Source organism: Chiloscyllium plagiosum, chromosome 11, assembly GCF_004010195.1.
Source record: "Chiloscyllium plagiosum isolate BGI_BamShark_2017 chromosome 11, ASM401019v2, whole genome shotgun sequence".
Classification (NCBI taxonomy): Eukaryota; Metazoa; Chordata; class Chondrichthyes; order Orectolobiformes; family Hemiscylliidae; genus Chiloscyllium; species Chiloscyllium plagiosum.
Genome location: NC_057720.1, coordinates 25,012,160 through 25,037,647, shown reverse-complemented (window position 1 = coordinate 25,037,647; position 25,488 = coordinate 25,012,160). Strand labels below are relative to the sequence as shown.

At 41.3% G+C, this 25,488-nt stretch overlaps 2 protein-coding genes across 10 annotated transcripts in view; one reads left to right on the top strand and one right to left on the bottom strand.

The window, feature by feature from the left end:
• Positions 1-8,276, bottom strand: part of szt2 (SZT2 subunit of KICSTOR complex) — a 257,630-nt gene extending 249,354 nt beyond the window's left edge. For all 9 annotated transcript variants that reach the window (XM_043698914.1, XM_043698920.1, XM_043698917.1 and 6 more), the window contains exons 1-3: positions 8,169-8,276; positions 6,475-6,600; positions 5,309-5,482 (exon numbers count right to left, since the gene is read on the bottom strand). In XM_043698914.1, coding sequence (XP_043554849.1) covers positions 5,309-5,482; positions 6,475-6,600; positions 8,169-8,195 — 327 coding nt within the window. In that variant the 5' untranslated portion in view covers positions 8,196-8,276. The remainder of the gene's footprint in view (positions 1-5,308; positions 5,483-6,474; positions 6,601-8,168) is intronic.
• Positions 8,277-8,326: 50 nt separating this feature from the next.
• med8 (mediator complex subunit 8) overlaps positions 8,327-25,488 on the top strand; it is a 27,613-nt gene continuing 10,451 nt past the window's right edge. Inside the window, exons 1-6 of the mRNA XM_043698924.1 lie at positions 8,327-8,402; positions 14,945-15,066; positions 16,412-16,556; positions 21,058-21,198; positions 22,566-22,653; positions 24,629-24,874. Coding sequence (XP_043554859.1) covers positions 8,397-8,402; positions 14,945-15,066; positions 16,412-16,556; positions 21,058-21,198; positions 22,566-22,653; positions 24,629-24,874 — 748 coding nt within the window. The 5' untranslated portion in view covers positions 8,327-8,396. The remainder of the gene's footprint in view (positions 8,403-14,944; positions 15,067-16,411; positions 16,557-21,057; positions 21,199-22,565; positions 22,654-24,628; positions 24,875-25,488) is intronic.

Genomic DNA, 25,488 nt, shown 5'->3' with positions numbered 1-25,488 from the left:
CTCCTTCAGTACCCTGGGATGCAGACCATCAGGCCCCAGAGACTTATCAACCTTCAGACCTAACAGTCTCTCCAACACCAAATCCTGGCAAATATAAATTCCCTTAAGTTCAGGTTCTCCTCCTCTCCAGAGAGAAAAGTCCAAGCTTAGTCAACCTCTCATCATAAGACAAGCCTCCCAATCCAGGCAGCATCCTCTTTGCACCCTCTCCAAAGCCTCCAGGTCAGGTCAATGAAGGTCGAGCAGTTGATGTTGTGTATGTGGACTTTAGCAAGGCATTTGATAAGGTTTCCCACGGTTAGCTCATTCCTAAAGTCAGGAGGTATGGGATACAGGGAGATTTGGCTCTCTGGATTCAGAATTGGTTGGGTGACAGAAGGTAGAGAGTGGTTGTAGATGGAAAGTATTCTGCAGCAAAACCTGCAGCAAAACCTTGCAGCTCTTAAACTCGAACCCTCTGTTAATGAAAGCCAAAACACCACATGCTTTCTTAATAATCCTGTCCACTTAGGTGGCAACTTTGAGAGATCCATGCACTTGAACACCAAGATACCTCTGTTCCTCTGCACTGCCAAGAATCCTGTATTTAATCCTACATTCAGCATTCAAGCTTGACCTTCCAAAATGCATCACTTCGCATTTATCCAGGTTGAACTCCACCTGCCATTTCTCAGCCCAGCTCTGCATCCTGGCTATGTCATGCTGCAGCCTGCAATATCCTTTGATACTATCAACAACACTTCCAATCTTTGTGTCATCAGCACATGTACCAACACACCCCTTAACGTCCTCATCCAAGTAGTTTATAACAACTACAAAGTGCAGAGGCCAAAGAACAGAGCCCTGCGGGACACGACTCACCATTAATCTCCAGGCAGAATACTTTCCATCTACAACCACCATCTGTCAGCCAACCAATTCTGAATCCAGAGAGCCAAATCTCCCTGTATCCCATACCTCCTGACTTTATGAATGAGCTAACCGTGGGAAACCTTATCAAATGCCTTGCTAAAGTCCACATACACAACATCAACTGCTCGACCTTCATTGACCTGTCTCGTCACCTCCTCAAAGAATTCAGTAAGATTTGTGAGGCATGACCTGCCCCCTCACAAAGCCATGCTGACTGCCTTTAATCACGCTATGCTTTTCCAAATAGTCATAAATCCTATCCCTCAGAAGTCTTTCCAAAACCTTGCTGACCACAGATGTAAGAATGACTGAACTGTAATTGCCAGGAATTACTCCATTGCCCTTCTTGAAAAGAGGAACAACATTCACCTCCCTGCAATCCTGCGACATTACTCCCATGGAGAGTGAGGAAGCAAAGATCTTAGCCAGCGACTTAGCAACTCCTTTCTCACTTCCCAGAGCAACCTAGGATAAATCTGGTCTGGCCTTGGGGACTTATCAATCTTAATGTTTGCCAAAATGTCCAGCACATCAACTTCACCAATCTTGCTCTGTTCAAGCCTACTTCACAATTTTATTTTAAAATTGTACCCCTTTGTGGGGCGGCACGAAGGCTCAGTGGTTAGCACTGCTGCCTCACAGCACCAGGGTCCCAGGTTCTATTCCAGCCTTGGGTGACTGAGTGTGTGGAGTTTGCACATTCTCCTCGTGTCTGTGTGGGTTTCCTCCAGGTGATCCGATTTCCTCCCACAGTCCAAAGATGTGCAGGGCAGGTGATATGGCCATGCTAAATTGCCGATGGTGTTAGGTGCATTAGTTAGAGCGAAATGAGTCTGGGTGGGTTACTCTTTGGAGGGTCTGTGTGGACTAGTTGGGCTGAAGGGCCTGTTTCCACACTGTAGGGAATCTAATCTTGTTACTGACACTTTTACTTAGGGGAGCAGCTGCTTTCTTTTCACTCTGTCCTTGCCCCCCATAATCTCATACACCTCTATCAAGTGCCCCCTCAACTTTTTCCACCCCAACAAAAACAACCTGAGCTCTCTTGGTAGCGCTCTCTCAGACAACATCCTAGTGAATCTCCTTTGCAACCCCTCCAGTGCACATCTATCCCATTGAGAGGTGACCAGAACTACACACAATACTCCAACTGTGGCTGAACCAACATTCTGCACAGCTCTGTCATGACCAGCTTGTTATTATAATCTGTGCCGTGAATAATACAGACAAGTTTCCCCTATGCCTTAACTACTCTATTAAGCCATCCTGTCACTCTCATGGATCTGTGAACAAGCACACCAAGATTCCTCTGCTCCTCTGAGCTTCCTAGTATCCTGTCATTTATTGAGTAATCCCTCGTCTTGCCCCTTCTTTCAAATTCCATCTGCCACTGATCTGCTCACCTGACCCTCTTATAATCTAATACCTTTCTCTCACTGTCAACGACTCAGCCATTTTTTTTTGTCATCCGCAAACTTACTTATCATCCCTCCCAAAATGCTTATCTACATCATTTATGAAGGTCACAAACAATAAGCAATGCATCATTGATCCCCTGGAGTATACCATTGCACACTGGGCTCCAGTCACACAAACATCCTTCTAGCACCACCCTCTGTCTCTTGTCATTAAGCCATGTTTGCCTCCAACTTGTCAGGTTACTGTGGATCCCATGAACGTTTACCTTCTATATCAATTTCCCATGTCAGATCTTGTCAAAGGCCTTGCTGAAATCCATATAAATTACATCAAATGCCCTACCCTCATCCAAACACCTGATCACTCCTTAAATTTGCTAGGCATGACCTCCCTCTATCAAAGCCATGCTGGCTATTCCTGATCAAACTCTGCTTCTCTAAAGGGAGATTCATTTTCTCCTTCACTATTTTCTCCAATAGTTTCCCAACCACTGGTGTTAGATTCACTGGTCTATCTCTACCACCCTTCCTGTAAAGGAGAACCATACTAGTTATTCTCCAGTCCTCTGTCACCTTACCTGGCGCCAGAGCCAATTTAAATATGTGGGTGAGGGCCCTTGTAATTTTCTTCCTCATCTCCCACAGCAAGCTGGCATTCAACTCATCAGGACCTGACTATTTGTCCACTGTTACATCCACCAAAATCTCCAATACCTCTCACTTCTGATAACAATTTACTCAACTATTTCACAGTCCATCTACTTGAATTCTGTACTTGCATCCTCCTCCTCCTCCTCCTCCTCCTCCCAAGTAAAGACAGAAGTGACATACTGTACTCATTTAGTACTCCACCAACATACTCCATCTTCATACACAAATTACCCCCTTGGTCTCTAATAGGTCCAACTCTTTTCCTATCTATTCTCTGCTCCTTGATAAACTTGTAGAATATCTTGGGATTCTCCATCATCTCGCCCACCAGCACCTTTTCATGCTCCCTCTTTGCTCTCCTAATTGTTTTCTGGAGCTCCCCATGCCCGTGTACATTCTATACTCCTACAGAGTCTTCATTGTTTTGCTCCCTTTGAACCTGTAATATGTCTCTCTTTTCCTTTTAATCCAGTCCTGAATGTTCCTAGGCATCCATGATTCTCTGGGCTTGTTGCTCCTACATTTCACCCGAAAGAGAACATGTTGGGCCTTTACTTTCCCCACCCTGTGCCTTTCTGAACTCGTCTCATGGTTCTGCTGTAGATTTTCCATCAAGTCACTATTCCCAATCTAATTTGGCCAAATCCTGCCTTTTTTTAAAAAAAAAAATCAGCCTTACCTCAAACTAAAGACCTTTTCAGTAGACCATCTTTTTCCTTTGCCATAAAAGGCTTAAAACATAAAATTTTGTGGTTGCTATCACTAAAATGCTCCTCCATCATCACCTATCATACCTGTCTGGCTTTATTCCCCAGAATTAGGGCCAGCACTGCACCATCACTTGTAGGACCATCTGTAGCTGACATGAAATGTATATAGAACAGCTTTCTAAGAAATCTACCCCCACTAGACCCTTGATACTATATGATTATTTTAATTAATATGGGGTAGTTGAAACCCTCTTTTACCCTATTATTTTTACATGGCTTACTGAATTGACGACATATCTGGTCCTCAATTGCCCAATGATTTTTTGGGTGCCTACAATACAGTCAGAGTGCAAGCACTCCCTTTTTATTCCAAACGTGCGGGCATGCTTCTCAGTCTGTGTGAAGCCTCTCGACAGTTGTGTGGAGCTTTATAAATAGCACATCTATAATACACAAGCGCCAGGCAACAACTATCTCCAACAAAAGAGAATCTAACAATTTTTCCTTAACATTCAACAGCATTACCATCGTTGAATCCTCCCCTAACGACATTCAAGGGGTCATAATAGTAATCATACAAATATCGTGGCTACAACAGTGGGTCAGAGGCTACAAGTTCTGAGAGAGGTAACTCACTCTGTCTCCCCAATACCTGTCCAACATCTACACACACAAGTCAGGAATGTGACAGAATATTTCCCACTTGCCTGGATTGGTGCAGTACCAATAAAACTCAAGATGATGGACACCATTCAGGACAAAGCAGCCCACTTGATTGACCAATCAAACGCCACCTTTAATATTCATTTCTCCGCCATGAAACACTGTTGCTGTACTGTATACTATTTAGAACTCATCCAGATTCCTTAGAAAACACGTTCCAAATTTATGACCTCTGCCACCTAGAAGGGACAAGGGCAACAGATACTTGGGAACTCAACCACGTGCAAGTTCCACTTTAAGCCCATACCATCCTGACAAGGAACCATGTCGCCACTCCTTCAAGATCACTGGGTAAAATCCATCTAAATCACATGGACGGTAGTGGTTCAAGAAGACAGCTTACCTTCTCGAGGTCTATTCGAGATGGGAAATAAATGCTGATCCAGCCAGTGCACCAACAATCTCATGAAATAATGTATTTTAAAACTATACATATGATTAAAGAAAAATTATAGCTAAACTTGATGAGACCCAAAATATGTATTCAGATGTATTCAATAGCTTCAAATTTAATCACAGAATCCCTGCAGTGTGGAAAGAGTCCATTCATCCCATCGAGTCTACACTGACCCTCAGAAGAGCACCCCATCCAGACCCAGCCCTCCACCCTATCCCCATAACCCTGCCCTTACCTAGCTAATCCACCTAGAATGTACATACCTTGGCACGACAGTGCAATTTAACTTATTCAAATAACTTAACCTGTATATGTCTGCACTGTAGAAGTAAACCAAATCAGCCAGGGAAACCCACACAGACACGGGATGAACATGCAAACTTCACACAGACAGTCATTTAAGGCTGGAATCAAATCTGGGTCCCTGGTGCTGTGAGGCAACAATGTTAACCACTGAGCTGCCTCCTGTCTTCCCACCAATTGCAACAATTACTTACCACAATCCCTGTAGACGGACTGAGATCCAGTTCAATAACAAAGCGGTATCGCTGAGCAAGGAAGGTAATATGGGTTGAGGGTACCAGTTGGTACATTTGATTAGCAATTGATTCATCTGGCTGCCAGCCTTTTGGTAGGACACTGAGAACATCCAGTTCATTGCTGGAGTTGCTCTGTAAGAGATAAACAGTAATTGTAAGATGGATCACAGTGGCATACAACTGTAATAAAGTATAAAGGAATAAAGGATTTCAGAACAAATGAAAGTTGTTGAAACTGTTCTCTTCAGAGAACAGAAGATTAAGAGGAGATTTGATAGCCAAAGTATCTGAAAAAGGTTATAGATGGATCTTGGCAGTGCTGGAGAGAACCTGTTCCATTAGCAGAAGGGCAAAAATCAAACAACACCAATTTAGATTGATTAGCAAAAAAAAATTAGGAAAAAGACTAATACGCAGAGAGTGGTTCTGATTTCAAATGCACTGCCTTAGACTGTGGAGGATACAGGTTCAATTGTGGCTTTTCAAAGGGAACTGGATTAACAACTGGAAGGACATAAATTCCAGGTTTCCTGGGAACTCCCATCAGTGCATGCTTTTGGTATATTACCAATCTAAAATCGTGGATTATATCAAGTGATTTTGCATGTTGACTCATTGGTTACCAGCATTCTATTGCATCAAACTGAGCCATGCAGACCAAATTACATCAAATGCCTTAGCCTCATCCAAACACTTGGTCACTCCTTAGATTTGCTAGGCATGACTTCCCTCTATCAAAACCATGTTGCCTATCCCTGATCAAGCCAAGGAAGTCCAATTTCAATTCATAAATCATATACTTTTTCACTTCACTGAGTTCAATTGGCCTCAGTGTCTGGTTTGGGCTAATAGTGGGAGAGAGCAGAAAAAAAATAATGAGTTCGTTTCTCAGTCATTTAGGAAAACAAGAGAACAATTACATTAGTGTAATTATCTATTCCAACAAATACCTAAAAATACTTTTGTGACAAATAAATATTTTAAGCTAAAAAATGACCATCTAATTTTCTCCCAATGTACTGAGAGTGCAATTTGCATTTTGTGCAAAGATGAATATGCTACATTAGGGTCCCATTATTTTACTTCATCCATTTGCTCACAAACAGGTCACAGGGACCACTCACAAGCTCAGACTTTGACATCGGTCGAATGTTTTGATTCAATCTGTTGAGAAACCAAGCTAATCTCACATTGCGGGAAATCCGATATTCCTTCTTCATAAGCAGGAAAACTTGTCCTGCTTCTTCCACCTGTCAAAAAAAGATAATGACTTGAAACTAGTGTTCTAGGTCACCAGAGGCTCTAATATAATAGAACTTACATTAATAAAACTATAAGTACTTGGATACCATGATTTTGCAACAATGATATTTGGATGATTTTCTTTCTAGGCATGCTCCTTTGTTTGTTTACTTTACTCTTTAAATTAAATTATAAAATTAAGCAAATTAGGGACTCCAGGAAAGTCCATATTATACTTCAACTAGAAAAAGGCTATTAAATCAAATACCTACTTCCTATTAGAAATGCTAATATCTTCCCATGTCTTTCCATACTTCTTACAAATTAACAGTTCATGTTAAACCCAACAGAGAACTTACTACCTCTATTTTTTCCTTGATATTCAGAACCATACTTCTTTATCCAAACAAATCATTCCATGAAACAATGCACTCTTCAGACAGGCAAAGAAGTATTTTTAAAGAATCAGAGTTGTTACCCTGCAGGTCTAATGTGACACAAAGCCAATCTGTTTTAGATACAGGGAACATTTTGTCATAAGACATGATATTAATGTGGCACTGGAGCTCCACTTAAAAATACCTTTTCAAATCTCCAAAAGAAATTTCGAAACATAAAACACATACTCACCACGTATATTTCCCTAAAATTCATTGGATTCCAATTGCTGCATTTTTGCCAGTGTGTCACGTGATCAATTATACGACTGTTCCGTAAAAATTAGCTCCTGCCCATGCTATACTTTAATATTGTTTTCTTATCATCTACAGACTAGCTTTAGTTAGATATATCTCACTCTGTAAGTTCTCCAATATGAATGTTAAACTCCACAACTATGAAAAATTGAGAACTTTACAAACGAGGTTAATGCGTCTAGAACCTGACAACATGTGCCAAAATGCCATAGTATGATGTAAGCAGCTGTTTGGGCAGGAAGCAATTCAAATTTTGTCTGTTAACAACAGGTAGCATCTACAGGGAATGCACGTCCCTACAAGACGCTTTGAGATTTACTGATTTATGGGATGTGAGCATCACTGGCCAGGCCCATCACTAAGAATGCAACTTTTAGCAACATTGGAGACAATGGGATATTATTTATCTCTAGTGTACTCTCCAAAGGTGGGTCTGCTGATGAAACCTGGAGCTCACTTATGACACAGCAACCTCCCCCAGAGCAAACACTGGAGCTGTCATTTCGGTTGTCAAAATAGAGAGAGAGAGAGCACGTATTTATTTATGTGCAGCTCACTGGACTTTAACTCTCCAACACCAACAACAAAAAACATAATCAGAGGGAGAGACGTAAATTCTGTGTAAATAAAGCTTAATAAGGAAGGGGCTGTGTGCAGAAGGCAGGGTTGCACAGACCTGGCTGTGCAGGTCTCTCCCCACTCCCCACCCCCCGGGGGGGTATGAGGGGGTGTCTCACTCCCCACCCCCCGGGGGGGTATGAGGGGGTGTCTCACCCCCCCCCCCGGGCACCTTCATGTTCACTGACAGCGCACAACACCATCCCCTCCAACCCCAGTTCCAACCCCCACCCCGGGGCGGCCGCCGGTCCCCCTCCCTTTACCTCGGAGTCTCTGTCTCCCCCGGACATGCTCGATGGCCGCTCTCATGCCCTCCGGCCAGCCGGCCTTCCGCCCCGCCGCCTGTCGCCGACTATCGCAGTTCTCTGTCGCTCACGGTTCATCTCCTAGCCCCGCCCCCTCCACCCAAACGGCCGCGCACACTCCCCCCTCTGACCCCTGACCTCCCGCCACCCGGAACCGGAAACGGGGAGATCGAGGTCGAGGCAGCCATGCAGGTAAGAAACAGGAATCAGAGAGAGATAGAGATGTATAGCATGGAAACAGACTCTTCGGTCCAACCAGTCCACGCCGACCAGATATCCCAACCCAATCTAGTCCCACCTGCCAGCACCCGGCCCATATCCCTCCAAACCCTTCCTATTCATATACCCATCCAAATGCCTCTTAAATGTTGCAATTGTACCAGTCGCCACCACTTCCTCTGGCAGTTGCAGGACCAGCCTGGTACATTGAACTCAACCCTCACAGTAACCTGTTTGTCGGAGGAAATTGCTTCCCCTCGTGTTTCTCTTCTTGAATTCATTGTGTTTTCCTGCACCTCGGAGACCTTCAGCCCTCAGCTCATTGTGGCATTTGTGGGCTAGAGACTTTGAAGAGAACCGGACAGGTAGACGAGGTGGTTAAGGAGGCTTAGAGGACACTGGCCTTGATTAGTCAAAGCATTAACTTCAAGAACAAGGAGACTGTGATGAAGTTGTGTATAACATTAGTTAGGCCACAGCTGGAGTACTGCGTGCATTCTGATCACCGCACTTTAGGAAAGGTGAGATTGCACTGGAGAGCATGTAGAAGGAATTCACCAGAATTGAAAATGCAAATTGCTGGGAAAACTCAGCAGGTGTGGCAGCATCTGTGACGAGAAAGCAGAGTTAAAGTTTGGGTCCAGTGATCCTTCTGCAGAATTGATTCACCACAATGTTGCCCAGGCTGGAGTGATTCAGCTGTGAAGAGAGGCAAGATAGGCTAGGTTTGTTTCAGGTGTTTAAAGTTTTGAGGTGTAGATGGAGAGAAATTTTTCCCCTTTAGCAGAGGAATCAATAACCAGGGTGTAGTTTACCGTAAGCAGGAAACTTATAGGGGATTTGAGGGTGGTGGGTATCTGAAACTCACTGTCCAGAAAGGTGGTAGAAGTGGAAATCCTCAAAACATTGAAGAAGTGTTTAGATGAGTATTTGAAATGTCATAGCATACAAGGCTCCATGCCAAATGCTGGGATTAGAGTGGATAAATTCTTCATGACCAGCATGGGTATGATGGGCTATAGGGCCTCTTTCCATCATAGAACCCTACAGTGTGGAAGCAGGCCATTCAGCCCATCGAGTCCACACCGAGCCTCTGAAGAGCATCCCACCCAGACCCCTGTCCCTTAGCCCTGCATTTCCCATGGCTAACCCACCTAACCTGCACATCCCTGGACACTATGGGCAATTTAGATTAGTGTGGTGCTGGAAAAGCACAGGTCAGGCAGCATCCGAGGAGCAAGAAAATCGACATTTCGGGCAAAAGCCCTTCATCAGGAATGGACAATTTAGCTTATCCAATCCACCTAACCCACACATCTTTGGACTGTGGGAGGAAACTGGAGCACCCAGAGGAAGCTCATGCAGACACAGGGAGAACAAGCAAACTCCACACGGACAGTTGCCAGAGAGTGGAATTGAGCCTGTGTCCCTGTCCCATTCCTGAAGAAGGGCTTATGCCCGAAACGTTGATTCTCCTGTTCCCTGGATGCTGCCTGACCTGCTGCGCTTTTCCAGCAACACATTTCCAGCTCTGAACTCCAGCATCTTCAGACCTCACTTTCTCCTCCCTGGCATTAGGAGACAGCAGTGCCAAATAACTGAGCCACCGTGCTGCTCCATGTTGTAAAAATGCGAAGACTTTGTGGGATTTTGCTTTGTGCAAATTTGGCTGTTGTATTTCTGACATTGCAACACTGACTGCACTTCATTTCCTGCATCTGCAATGTCATTTGATTTCAAAATAAAATGTCACAAACACTTCCTGAGATGTAGAGAGTGTGGAAGGGACTTTATGATTTAGATCAATTGGAAACGTTGGGGGTGAAATGGAGTTTAATCGAGACAAATGTGAGGTAATGCATTTAGGGAAGTCAAATGCAACAGGAAAGTATATAATTAATAGCAGTGCCCTTAGGAGCATTGATCTGGGATCTTGGATTCCGAATCCATAGCTTCCTGAAATTGGCAGCACAAGTGAATAAGGTAGTAAAGAAGGCATACAGTATGCCTGCCTTCGTCAGTCAGGGCATTAAGTATAAAAGTTGGCAAATCATAATGCAGCTGTATAAGACTTAAGACTTTAGTTAGGCCACTTTTGGACTATTGTGTGCAATTCTGGTTTCCACACTGTGGGAAGGATGTAGAGACTTTGGAGAAGTTGGAAAAGACATTTGTCAGGATGTTTTCTGAATTGGAGTGTATTAGCTATAAGGAGAGGTTGGGCAAAACTGGACTGTTTTCACTAGAGCATCGGAGGCTGAGGGGCAACTTGTTAGAAGTATTAGCGAGCTTTGAATCTTTATATAGAAGTATGTAAAAATAGGGGAGCATGGATAGGGTGGATAATTGGAGTCTTTTGCCAGGATGGAAATAAATGAGGACTGCAGATGGTGGAGATCAGAGTCAAAAAGTGTGGCACTAGAAAAGCATAGTAGGTCAGGCAGCATCCTAGGAGCAGGGGAATCAACGTTTCGGGCGTAAGCCCTTCCAAGATGGAAATATCAAATGTTAGGGGAAGCATAGGTTTTAGTTGAGACAGGGAAAGTTTAAAGGAGACGTGCATGGAAAGTTTTTCATACAGGGCAGTAGGGGCCTGGAGTGCACTGCTGGGGGAGGTGGGAGAAGCAGATGCGTTAGCAACTTTAAGAGGTATTCAGCCAGACACATGAACAGGCAGGGTATGGAGGGATATGAACTATGAGCTGGCTGACGCGAATAATTTAGAATGGCATCATAGCTGGCAGAAACATGCTGGCCCAAAGGGCCCTGTTGCTATGCTATACTGTTCTATGTGCTATCAATGCAAGTCTGTTAGTGAAATATTTTTCACTATTTCAGTCTTAATATATTTCTACAGTATTTTACACTGAAAGAAAAATACTACAGATGCTAAAAATGAGATATAAGCAAAATTAAGTGTAGCCCCTATAGTTCTCTTGGAAATGCAGCAATCCATTTGTGCAGAATCAAAAATAGAAATTACTGGAAAAGCTCAGCAAGTCTGGCAGCATCTGTGGAAGATATCGAGAGTGTGGAAGGGGTTTTATGACATAAATCGATTGGAAACTTGTGGAGAAATAGCAAATGGAGTTTAATCCAGACAAGCGTGAGATAAAGTCTTTTGGGACACATGCAAGAGGGAAGTATACAGTTAATGGCAGAGAACATCGAAACTGAGGATGGGTCACTTGACCCAAAATGTTAACTCTGATTTCTCTCCACAGATGCTGTCAGACTTGCTGAGCCTTTCCAGCAATTTCTGTTTTTGTCTCTAATTAGTGATAGTGACCAGATAGTGTTTGTTGAGGTTAGCGGAGGGATAATTGTTGTCCAGGGCACTGGGGATGATACTTGTTTTTCTCGTGATGCTTTATTTTTTAGGCGTTCATCCAATAGTTCAGATCCTTAACGCCTTATCTGAAAGACACCACCTCTGACAGTACTGCGCTGGGTGTTATCCTAGATTTTGTGCTTTAATATCTGGAGAGGGACCAAGCTAAACACTCAGTCAAGAGTACTACAAGCTGATGCATACTTTTATACAAATTCTGTAAATACTTTAAGTGTAAATGTGTGGGATGTTAGTAAACACCAAGGAGCTGTGAGGAGTGCATTTTATTGTCAGGAACTGAAATTGATTCAGTTTGACAAACTTGTTTCTTTGTTATGAAATTCATCATGTTTTACATTTTTAAACAAAAACATCTTAAGTTATTTTGACAAGGTGTGTCAACAAATGTATTAGTGATGTATGAAATACACTTTAGCGACCATAAGAGTAGGAGCAAATGTAGGCCATTTGATCTCCATTGAATGAGGTAATCCTCAAATCCATTTTTATGCCTTTTTGCCTTAATCCTTGATTCCCTGACTGATTATTTTTTTGAAAATCTGTCCATATCAGTTTGAATGTACTTAAGGATTCAGTTTCTACATCATTTTTTTAAAATCCAGTTTCACTACCCTCAGAAAGGAAATTCCTCCTTATCTCTCTTAAATGAGTGGTCCCTTACTTAGTGATTACACCACTTGAATGTAGATTCTCCTAAATGGGGAAACCCTCTCTTAGGGATTTCATAGGTAAGTGCTCAAAAACTGGCATGTTTCAGTAAGGTCACCTATCAATCTTCTTCATTCATTCTTCATTGATTTACATTTTGTACAATTTATGTGGATTGTTATTCCCATGGTGTTCTAGTGAAGTGAGCTTTACTGTTTAGCACTATCTTTAGAAATCCATTAAGTTGTCGGTGTTTGGATTCTTCATGGATGAAGAGCTATATAAGATAGAGAGGAAGTAACACAATATCATCAGTTGTGTTGGGTACATTTCAAAGAAGTACTGTAGCCGAAGAATGGCATCATTAACGTTATGTACAAGTCCATTGGTTGGTTTGGAAAATAGTTGGATGGCATGGGCATGTTTTGAAGTGTTGTCAATGAACATCTCCGTTCAATGTTTAAAAACCAAATTTGCATTGGTAACTAAATATATCCACACGCACCAACTACAGGGGAACCTTGTTCTTAAAAGCAAGTCTAGGCTGCATTTTGATGACACCTTTTATGCTTAAAATGACATTGACAGAAGGTTAAGCGGGTAGTATTGAAGCAGTAGTGCGACAGACATTCTTTAGAAAAGTTGTAGCAGAAAGTAAAGTGTTCAGTGACTCCCAAATTAGAAGGTACAACCTTAATAAGGTACAAAATGCCAATGAAACTATGATTATTACTGACACAAGATAAACGGCACAAGACTTTGGATAGAGTAGTGAGTGAGCATTAGAAAAAAAAGGAATGACCATAAATTTGTAAACCAAAAACTCTGCTCATGTCCAAAATGAAAAATCAGGCCAGAATACAAGATCAAAGATAAGAATAAAAATGTAACCAATTGATTAATTGTCACCTCAAAATTATGTTGACGTTAGAAAGATAAAGTCTGACCCCAGAAATAAATTGAAGGATTGGAATGCCTGGAAGATGCATTTCAAAAAAATAAAGAAAATTGATTCGCCACGGAAACAAAATCACAATTTAGAATGGTTTGTCACACCAGGTCTGATATTTGGAAGCAGGGATTGGATGGTCAGCAAAGCAATATGGAGAAGAATTGAGTTTGCGTAGTTGTGTTTTTTTTAACCAGATAATTAAGATGTCTTGTAGAAGTTGCACTACAAATGAAGGGTACTGGCAAAATCTGAGACCAAAAGATCAAAATATTCCAAGATGGTTGGAATTTTTTAGGCACATAATAAAATTTAGAAAGTCTAATGCTGTTGCGATCACTGGTAAGAACGATTGAGGCAGACAAAGAATTAACTTTCTAATGAACCTTGCAAACTCATTAAATGTACCAGGAAAGATGATTCATGTCACTGCGGCAAGATAACACTTTCAGGGCATGTTATCTATGAAAGGAGAGAGCTTCCCAATTGAGTGATTTTGCAAAAACATTGTGTTACTGACGCATATAGTCTTATGTGTCCCAAGCTTAATTCCGGTTTCATTTAGTATTAGCAGAGTTGTTTGTTGCTATATGTGGTTCTATTGCTGTGGGCTTAGGGAGAAAATATCAGCCATCATTCCCAATTCTGAACACTATTGTGTTGGCAGTTGCATGTTTAGTTATAGATTGCACCAAGTGCCCCAACAGTTGAATTGGTTGTGTGGGGTTTGCACGTTGTCCTAATGTCTGTGTGGGTTTCCTCTGCGTGCTCCGGTTTCCTCCCACAGTCCAAAGATGTACAGGTTAGGTGGATTGACCATGCTAAATAGTCTGTAGTGTACAGGGATGTGCAGGCTAGATGGGTTAGTCATGGTAAGTGTGGAGTTAGGGGGATAGGGTAGAGGGTCTGGGTAGGATACTTTTTGGAGGGTCGGTGTGGTCGAATGGCCTCCCTCCACATTGTATGGATTCTGTAATTCTATGGAGTTTTCCAGAATTTACTGGTCAGATCTTCATAAATGAAGCAGAACAACCTGCATTCGATGCCTAGGTATAGCAACAGCTCTGGAGTCAACCAAGAGTGAGGTAAGAGGAGAAGAGAGAAGGAGTTTGGCAAAATACTGTTCATCACATGCTTTCCATATCCTGAAAAGCCTTACTAAAGATTTTCCAATAATCAGATGTCTGAATTTCATGTTTTGAGCCATCCACCTATAAATTCATTGATCGGTGTGACTAGAGGAAGGAATGTTCATAGTGAATTGTTCTGTAAAAAAATGCTGCATCTTAAAAAAAGTTCAATGTAACTGGAGTTTGCACATTCTCCCCGTGTCTGCGTGGGTTTCCTCCGGGTACTCCGGTTTCCTCCCACAATCCAAAAATGTGCAGGTCAAGTGAATTGGCCATGCTAAATTGCCCGTAATGTTAGGTGAAGGGGTAATTGTAGGAGAATAGGTCTGGGTGGGTTACGCTTCGGCGGGTCGGTGTGGACTTGTTGGGCCGAAGGGCCTGTTTCCAAACTGTAGGGAATCTAATCTAATCTGAATCTAATCTAAACTCTCCATAGCCACAAGAAGAAAAGCAGTTGGAGGCATCTGTGGACGCCATTATCAGTCGGGTGGCTGATTTGAAAAGCTCTTTGGCAGCTTTCATCCTCAAATTAGAGAATGAATTTGAACGAATGAACTGGTAAGATTTCCGTCTATCTGTTCTATGCTGTGCAATTGCTTGGAGTGTATAGTCACTTGTCTCTCTTTGAGTTGGTCTGTATGTAAGAGAATGTGGGAACTGAAGTGGCCACTGTTGGCAGAATTACTGCTGAGATCAATTCTGTGCATGAATCAGAATCATTATAATGCCAAGGGAAACCACTTGGATATCATATCTGCACTAGTTCTCTGAGCATTTTAACTTACTGCCAATCTCTTTTCCCCATAACTCATTGTTTCAAATTAAATAATCATCCAAAATCCTCTTGAGTACCCCAATTGAATCTACTTCCACGACACTTGCAGGCAATCCTTTGCAAGACCTAATTAATTACTGTATGAGAAAGGATTTTCACACTTGACATTTGCTTCTTTTGCATAGCACCTTAAGACTGTGCCCTCTGGTTCTTGATCCTCACACGTTCGCATTCAATGAAGTATATTTTTTCTCACAACTTACTAGTTTTATGATAGTCTAGAACACTTTATGGTTAGATTGTGTATCAACCACAATCTTGTGTTTTATCATGAGAGCCATTGTTTAGTTGATAGGATGTCCCCCTCTGAGTCGGAAGTCTCATTCCAAAACAGCAACACAAAAATCAAGGCTGTCACTCCAGTAATGTCAGGAATACTGTATTTCAGATAAGATGTTAAACCAAGGCCCATTTTATCCCCTCAGGTCAATGTAAAGCATCCAAAGTTTTTACTTTTTAAAAGAACAGGGTGCTTGTTCCCAGGTATTCTGGCCATTATAGGCAAAAAAAAACAGACTCTGATCATTATCCCATTGCTGTTTAGTAGCACTGTTCCACAATTTGGCTGCCATGTTTCCTATATTACAACAAGGAGTACATTTTAAATCTGCTTCATTAACAGTAAAGATCTTTTGAGATGTTTGGCGCTTTTAACAGGCACTATGTAAAAATCTTTTCTTGTCAACTGATTTGACTGTTGCCCCACTCCTCATTACCATATTCAGTCAAGCACTTTTTGAGCTTCTGTACAAAGTCTGCATGCAAATTTTTGACTTTTACCTTTCTTTCTTGTGTTCAGTCCTAAAATGGGCTTATCTTTAACCCATTAGACTTAGTTTGAGGTGAACCCCAATAAAATATATTCTGCTTAACATCCTTACTACCTGGATCTTCAACTTGCAACTCTGATGGCTTATATTAAACAATATTAACCTAGCTTTTGATCTCTTCAAATTTTGATTCATCCACTGTATTTCCAAAATTGTCTGTTTTTATTGTTATCTTTAACAATTTGTTGTACGTTCTCCCAAAACTGCCTTTGCCTAACCTGCATTGCATCTACTGCAGGCCTTCAGTATTGGATAACTTTGCCTTGGTATCTGGCCAGCTGAACACTTTGAACAAGCTCCTGAGAAATGAAAAAACACCACTGTTAAGAAATCAAGTCATCATTCCATTGCTGCTTTCTCCTGACCGTGATGATGAACTAATGGTAGGTTATGAATGCAGTAATATATTATAATAACAAATGCAGCTCAGAGTCACGTAGTATCTATGTAAAGGAAAGCAGAGTTAACATCTCAGGTCAATTTCCTTTTGTCAGAACAGAGACCAATACATTTTTGCATGCTAAGGAATTCAAGAGAAGCAGAGTTACTTGTGGCATATTGAAATGATGTGAGGGATGATGAAGAGGCCAATTGGCTCACCGTATCTCCTCTTGCTTTCCCGTCACTGTACAAAATGCTAGATTTGCTTCAGGAGTTTTATGTCCCATTATTTTTCAAGTACATGTAGCAGGATGCTGATGAACAGTCTTTCACAAGCTATGGGTGCAGTTCACTCCATCTGTGTCTTTAGTTTATGAGCAGGATCCTTTAATGCTGAGCAACTGTTTTTCGGTAATGGGTGTGCATTCCCTTTTAATTTTAGAAAGCAGTATTGTGGAAAACTGAGAACAAAGAAATAAAGTATGTTTTGTAATCTGGAAAACTTAGCTGTAAATGATTCAACAAAGTCCACCTTTATGTGCTTTTACAGACAAAATCAACTACCACAGGTCAATCTGTTCATATTTAAAGAAGCTCATGTGAATCTACAGTTAATTGTCGCCATCTACATTCAATTAATTAATAAACTCAGCAAATTATGAAATGGGCCAGTCAAATAGGTTAACAACAAAATCTGTATTCAATACAGGAAATGAAGCTTATTTGGATTGAAACGTGAAAGTAGAGATTTAATTTTGCTGGAATCACAAGATGTTACAGTTCAGCATTCTGGACTTCAAACCGTAGTCAGTTTGATGATTGAGAGTTTGGTCGGGGGGGGGGGGGGTGTTTCCTGATGACCGTTATTAACAAAGTTAAGAATGTGAACTATTAGCTCATTGCCCAAGCTTGCAGCATAAAATTAGATTATAGATTTTCACGTGCAATTGACCCAGTGATAGCTTCAATAAATGACTGCATTTTTCTTTAGCTTTCAGCACTTACTTGGTCTGGATTGGGTAATTCATTCTGACTAATGTAAACTGCTTTTGTAAGTCATAAACATGACAGCAGTTCACCTCTACTTTGAGGGAAATTAGTGATGGACAATAAATGTTGGCCCAGCCAGCTCATATCCCATGAACTAATAATATGATTTACAGAGACAAGCAGTAAACATTGAGTGGTAATTTATAATACGTGTATCCAGTAAAAGTTCCTTAAAAAACACTTTTTCCCCTCAGTGTGAGGTAACTTGGCACATTTTCCGGTGCTTGAGCAGAACCAGAGAAATGTTAGTAATCACTATGAAGAGTTACCTGGCTTCTAATTCTTCCTTTAGAATTAGATTAGATTCCCTACAGATTAGATTAGATTCCCTACAGTGTGGAAACAGGCCCTTCGGCCCAACTAGTCCACACCGACCCTCCGAAGAGTAACCCACCCAGACCCACTACCTTCTGACTAATGCACCTATTGCTACGGGCAAGTTAGCATGGCCAATCCACCTAACCTGCACATCTTTGGACTGTGGGAGGAAACCGGAGCACCCGGAGGAAACCCACGCAGACACGGGGAGAATGTGCAAACTCCACACAGTCAGTCGCCCAAGGCTGGAATCGAACCTGGGACCCTGGTGCTGTGAGGCAGCAATGCTAACCACTGAGCCACCGTGCTGCCCTAAAGAGCTTCTTAATAACCAAATTCCCCGTTGTAGGGCATGATAATTTTTGAATATTATTTCAAGCAATTGTGTCATATTGTGAATTCAAATTCATATTTAGTCTGTTACTCTATCCCATTAGAACTGCTGAACTCAGATTGAACCTTTTGCCTTCTACCCATCAATCCTTTATAGCATTTTCAATGCACTTCATAAAATCACCCATAGCACAGATTTCATAATCAGACTAAACAATGGAAAAGTCAGATTGTATTGCTAATAAAATTAATCGTAAATCTATATCTTTCTAGTAGGTTGATTTGGAACTTCTGTAAAGTGAAAGTGGCCAGTTATTGAAATGTTAGAATCCCTCCAGTGCACATTTGGCCCCATCGTGTCTACACTGACCCTCCGAACAGCATCCCACATATGATTAAAGAAAAATTTTACCTAAAGTTGATGAGGCCCAAAATATTTATTCTTTCAATAGCTTCAAATATAATCATGGAATCCCTACAGTGTAGAAAGAGGACATTCAACCCATCAAGTCTGCACTGAACCTCTGATGAACATCCCAATAGACCCAGCCCATCCCTGTAACCCCACATTTACCATGGCTTACCTACCTGGCTTGGACAGTACGGGGCAATTTAGCATGGCCAATCTACCTAACCTGCACATCTTTGTGATTGTGGGAGGAAACCAGAGCCATGCAGACACAGGGAAAATGTGCAAACTCCACACAGACAGCCACCCTAGGGTGGAATCAAACCCAGGTCCCTGGCACTGTGAGGCAGCAGTGCTAACCACTGAGCCACTGTGCACTCTTTACTGACAGTTGTCATGGTCACTGCAACTGGCTTTAACTTCCAGAATTTATTAATGGAATTTAAATTCTCTCTGTTACCTTGATGGAAATTGAACCCCTCTCCTCAGAGCACCAACTAGTCCTTATGATTACAAACCCAGGCTACCCTGTCTTTACATGGAAGGAAGTTCAAAGTCCAAAGGTGCTCCTTAGCAGCACTTGAAAGCAAAACTTGATAGTGAACAGGATACCAAGGTGGCTCAGAGAAGTTGGTTTTAAAAGTGGGAGAGGGGAAGAGAGCAAAGCGGCTTGGAGGGATGGTGGAACCGCATAGCTCGGAACCCAGGCACCTTAAACTACGTTCGCCCTTGGAATGAAGTGGGTGGTAAGGAGACCAGGATTAGAGGAATGCTAGATATCTGAGGGATTGCAGGGTAGTTACAGAGATCGTGAAGGTCAAGAATTTGAAAACAGGGCTGATAAATCCAAGATCAAGGCGTGTTTAACTGGGAACCAATTTAAGTCAGAGCAAGGGGGATGGATTGATGGGTGAATGGGACTTGGTACGAGTAAGGAGACGGTAATCAGAGTTTAGGATGACCTCCAGCTCGCAGTGGGTAGAATGGGGGGCGTTGAGCAGGAAGTACATTGCAACAGTCAACTCTGGAGGTAATGAGAGAATGGGTGAGGATCTCCAACAGCAGGCAAACTGAGACAGTCAGGGGATGTTACAGACGTGAAAATGTGCAATCCTAAGTTGCAACACAGAATGCCAGTCGAGAAGCATGTCTTCAGTCTCCAAGAAGAGCACATTTGCTCTGACCAGCAGCTCTTTCCAGCTCAGTAAAACACCGCGGCTGAGTTGTTTGCCACTCTTAACGTATGACATTAAAATAAAATCCGACAGTAGACGTCAGAGAACATAGTGCAAGTCTTAAAGGAAGAGGGAATACATTTGGATGTTAAGTTCCGAATCAATTTCAGAAATTTACTGACTTAAAATAACAGAGGCAACATATTTTCTGACAATGCATTATTAGACTTAAAACACCAAGCAGTCAAAAAGCTATGAAAGCTGAAATATTGTTCCTTTTTTTGCTGCTTCAAAGTGAGTGACCACATTATGAGGGAGTTTAATTATATCGATCATCTCAAAAGTCATAAGCCCAAGTTCAGGATTTGAACACATAATGTATACTGGCAGTTCATAGTGTCACAGTGGCTTCTCAATGGAATGTTGAGGGGCCCTGAATGCCTGCTTGTGTTAATGTAAAGAATTCCATGATGTTACATGAAGAATCTTATGACACCATTCCAAATAAGATGAGCCAAAGTCCTCTATGCATTAGCTAATACTAATCATTCATCTCATTGTCATTTGGGTCCTCAAAGTATGAAAGTTGGCTGCCATATTTGCCTACAAAATAATAACCAATCTTTTTTTAAAAAAAATTCATTGTCTGTAAAATTGAATTATAATATCTTGATGTGCAAAAGCTCACAAGCATGACCTTCCTTTATGTTAATACAAGTTAATCCAGTTGAAGACATTTTGAAGGTTAGAATATAATCTGCAAGTCCAAAATTAGGGCTTTGAACAAATTAACATTTGAGCTTGCATAATATAGTGAAGAAATGGTTACATTACATAGGTAACAGAAAAGCAGTTCATATATTTGTTTGAGGAGACATAATTAAATTTTAAAATTCGTATTTTACCCTCAGGAACGTGAGGTGTCAAAAATGCTTCAACTGTGAGGGGAAAATTTTATACAAAAATGGTGGTTCGTGTGTGGAATGAACTTCCTGAGGAAGTGGTGGATCTGGGTACAATTGCAATGTTTAAAAGACATTTGGATAAGCACGTGAATAGGAAAGGTTTTGAGGGATATGAGCCAGGAGCAGGCAGGTGGGACTAGTTTAGTTTGGGATTATGTACAACATGGATTGCTTGGACGGAAGAATCTGTTCTGTGCTGTATGGCTCTGTGACCAATACCACCTTTTTTAAATTCATTGTCTTTTTATTATAGAAACTAACAGAGGGTCGAGTTCCTGTTTTCAGTCATGAGGTGGTTCCTGATCATCTCCGAACCAAACCAGACCCAGAAGTAGAAGAACAGGAGAAGCAATTGAGTACAGAGGCAGCACGCTTAGCACCTGATGTAGCTCAGGTATGGCTTAATTTCTATTTAGTGATTAGTAGTTTGTTAGTAATGAAACAAATCAGTAGAATTGGCTAACTGCAAGCAGGAAATGACAACTGGCCACGTGAAGAAATCACATGCCATTCTAATGACAATCCTGTCCAACATGATCAATTAAACAACGCTGCAGGAAGACCACAGGGAAACACCTCTGCACTTAATTTGGTATAAGTGCAGAGGAAGAAACAAAAGTCTCTTCTTGTCAGGTTATTAAGGAGAGCTTTGGTTGGAGAGGATGGTGAGTGGCCTATGCAGCCAAAAGTTGAAGGACTGGAATTTTAGTGATCATCTGTATGTAAAAGTGGGAAAGGTTGTCTCTAAAATTGCAATTTGTTATGTTCTATTGTTTATTTTTTCCAATATTTAAGCTTTAAATAAAATGTATTTCATTTATTCCTCAGTTAATATTTACCCATTCCCTGCATCTTGAACTGAATCAAGGGTGGTAGGAACAAATTCAATCGCAACTTACAGGAGGGAATCAGATTTACAGTATACTTGGAAAAGGAACAATTTGCAGGGCTCTGGGAGAAGATCAAAGGGACCAGAACTAATTATATGCCTCTTTCAGGCAGCCAGCACAATAGCCTGAATAATTTTCTGTACTCTTGACTTCCTCTCCTGGACTACCACAGTTTGCAGCTCTGTACAACTGAGTATAGGTCTACATACTTCAGAATGTGTACTGTTCTATGTTTAAACCCACTTTTCTCCTTCAGTTTAATTATCATCTTCCTTCCTGCTGCTGAAACCTACCTGCATGCCTTAAGCTTTCAAGACCTCATTTCTTAATTTCCATCTAAGCTGGTTTCATCTACTTCAATTTGACATTTGAACTTGGCTAAGGAATTAACAGAATACATTTTTCCCACAAGTTGCAATATATCAATCCTCGTCAAGATCCACCACCTCCATGTGCCCAAGCATGCATCCCTGCTTTATGGCTACTTTTTGAACTTTACAGCTTTAGATGCTTCACAGATCTTCTGTAACTAGCTTTCTCGTCGGATTCTCAATTTCCATGCATTCACTGCCATGGAGGTTAGTTCACTTCCCAGTTCCCTGTCACACTACCTGCTTTGGAAACTTACTACTCAGTCCCTTTTCTACTGGTTAGTTCCTCATTTCAGTGCCCCACCCCACCTCCCCTTTTTTTATTTCTACTTTGTGTATCCACTGTATATTATTCCTAATTTGTAAAATTATACCTGAACGCTTTGCAATAAAGGGAACAAGCTAAATACAAGTTGTCAAGCTTAGTATCTAATACCACGGACACAAGATAAAATAATATTTCTATATTATTTTAAGTTGCTTATTTTCCCTCACCACAGAAACACATCCAGTCATTGAACAAAATGTGTAGCAATTTACTTGACAAACTTAACAACACTCGGGAGGAACGGGAGTCTGAGAGTGGAGGTATGCAACACATTCTTTGTTGTTGTAATAAATAAAGGGGAAAGTAAAGAATTTTGCAATTGTTTCTATGGTATTTTCATGAAAGCATCTGAAATATGGTCTGAAATCCTGATAAGTATCCAAATACATAGCATAGAATCAGAATATGAGCTTATTACATCTCATTCAATTGAATTTTAAATCTGAATGTTCATGGTAAGATCAAGCCACTATGGTGAAAACATTGAAATGCTGTCTGTGGTGAGCTCCTATATCTCCTAGCATCTCTGAAGGAATACCTTTTCTTAAATGTTGATTGGAAAAACATTCCTGAACTGAGCTACAACAGTGATTTAGAGTTAATGATTTATAAATGTTGGTTCTTTATTTCTTGACAATGGTTCTTTCTGCTGCCTACGAATGTAATACACTTAAGAGAAAATGCTGATCATCCCTAATATGTGACTAGCTTACCAGCCTTCAAGAGAATGCAACAAAGCTACTCAGCTGCTAAATAGCTAGCTGCTAAAGCTTTTTATATTGATGCAAAAAGTATTTATTAGTGAATTTGAGGCAAGATTATTGTGAACAATAAAATGCCTTCATTTGTTTGTGACCACAAATTAGACTGATACCAGTGTTCTCTCTTAGCTTTATTTTTGCGTGTGGCCTACTGATTTTAATGCATGATATCGTTAAGATTGCATGCATACACATAGGCCACTCAGGTTGCTCCCTGTAACTGTGCTATATTTATCAGACTGCAGTGCATTTGGTCATGAATGTAGCCTAGTAGGAACATTAGTAAAATCTGTGCACGCGTTTGCAATTGCTCTTTATGCATTTTAGCATCAGATTAATGGCCTTAATGTACCTACATGAAATTAAAATTTAATGAAGTCATGTGAGCTAAATGTTAAATTCTGACAATCAAAAGGAAATCTGTAGTGTCATAATTAGGCTGGTTATGGCAGTTGAAGCAGGTGAATAAAACAAGGTAATTTAATATTAAGTTCAGCAACAGGCACAATTATGTTATTTCTGAATATCTTAGTCTATCATTTTTCAGTGTGGAGAAAATGATTGTGTAATGATAGGCGCTGTTGGTGTATTTTATGCATATTCTGATTAAGCCTAGTCAATAAAGGGAGTGCATTGTATAATGGTGAACTTTATAGAGTAGGACAGTTCCAGGTTTAAGCCGTGATCTTTGTTGAGGTAGCCAGTCTCAAGCAAAGTGCACTCAGTGATGTTGCAAATAAAAGTTTCTTGCTTGGCCTAGTGTTCAATTCGTTATTTCTGTCCACTCATCACTCTGGAAACGCTGATATGTGGGTAGTGAATGAGGATGGGCTCTGGACTGGCTGTGACAAACCAGTGGTTAGCACTGCTGCCTCATCGCGCCAGAGATCCGGGTTCAATTCCCGCCTCCGGCGACTGACTGTGTGGAGTTTGCACGTTCTCCCCGTGTCTGCGTGGGTTTCCTCCGGGTGCTCCGGTTTCCTCCCACAGTCCAAGGATGTGCAGGTCAGGTGAATTGGCCATGCTAAATTGCCCGTAGTGTTAGGTAAGGGGTAAATGTAGGGGTATGGGTGGGTTGCGCTTCGGCGGGTCAGTGTGGACTTGTTGGGCCAAAGGGCCTGTTTCCACACTGTAAGTAATCTAATCTAATCTAATCTAATCTAATCTAATCTGACAATTTTGATCCATTTTGGTCTAACTGGCCATTGTTTATCTTACACCAGACAGTAACCCTGTCAGGGTCTTATTAGCTCAGCATAAGCTCCAATTTCAGAAAAGAATGGGTAAGAGAAACATCAAAATTTACTCATAGAAAGACAATGCAACAGTAGTTAATATGCTGACCATAAAACCATATTAAAAAATCTCATCTAAAGACAACAATGCTATAAAATCAAGAGTAAATTAAATGTAAAGAAGCCTAATGGTAATAAAAACATCAACATTTGAACATTCCATTTTTTTTTCTCTCTAGCTTCCCGTCAGAACAAGCAGACCTTTAACCCAGCTGATACCAATGCTTTATTGGCAGCTATTGGATTTGGGAAAGGATTGTCCAAACCAATTCGACCAACTCCCCAAGGTGGACCAGTCTCGTCAGGTCAGCCCGTGCCAGGTGCTAGTCTCCAGGGTGGTCCAAATATAGCACAGGTGTCAATACAAAGTGGGTCTAACCAACAGGGTATGCAAGGCCAGGTTCCACCGCAGCAAGGTCAGCCAGGTAAGTGGGACAAATGCCATATCCGTATTCCACTTTATAAACTGAAGCACTCTCAATTGCTGCAATTATGTTTACTACATATATCCATTGTAATGGAAATCAAAATTCAGCCTTAGAGAGATTTATGAGCTCATAGAGGGAAGTTTGATTTCACTTTAGCACACATAGAACATGGAACATAGAAGAATACAGCGCAGTACAGGCCCTTCGGCCCTCGATGTTGCGCCGATCCAAGCCCACCTAACCTACACTAGCCCACTATCCTCCATATGCCTATCCAATGCCCGCTTAAAACCCATAAAGAGGGAGAGTCCACCACTGCTACTGGCAGGGCATTCCATGAACTCACGACTCGCTGAGTAAAGAACCTACCCCTAACATCTGTCCTATACCTACCCCCCCTTAATTTAAAGCTATGCCCCCTTGTAATAGCTGACTCCATACGTGGAAAAAGATTCTCACTGTCGACCCTATCTAAACCCCTAATCATCTTATACACCTCTATCAAGTCACCCCTAAACCTTCTTTTCTCCAATGAAAACAACCCCAAGTGCCTCAGCCTTTCCTCATACGATCTTTCTACCATACCAGGCAACATCCTGGTAAACATCCTC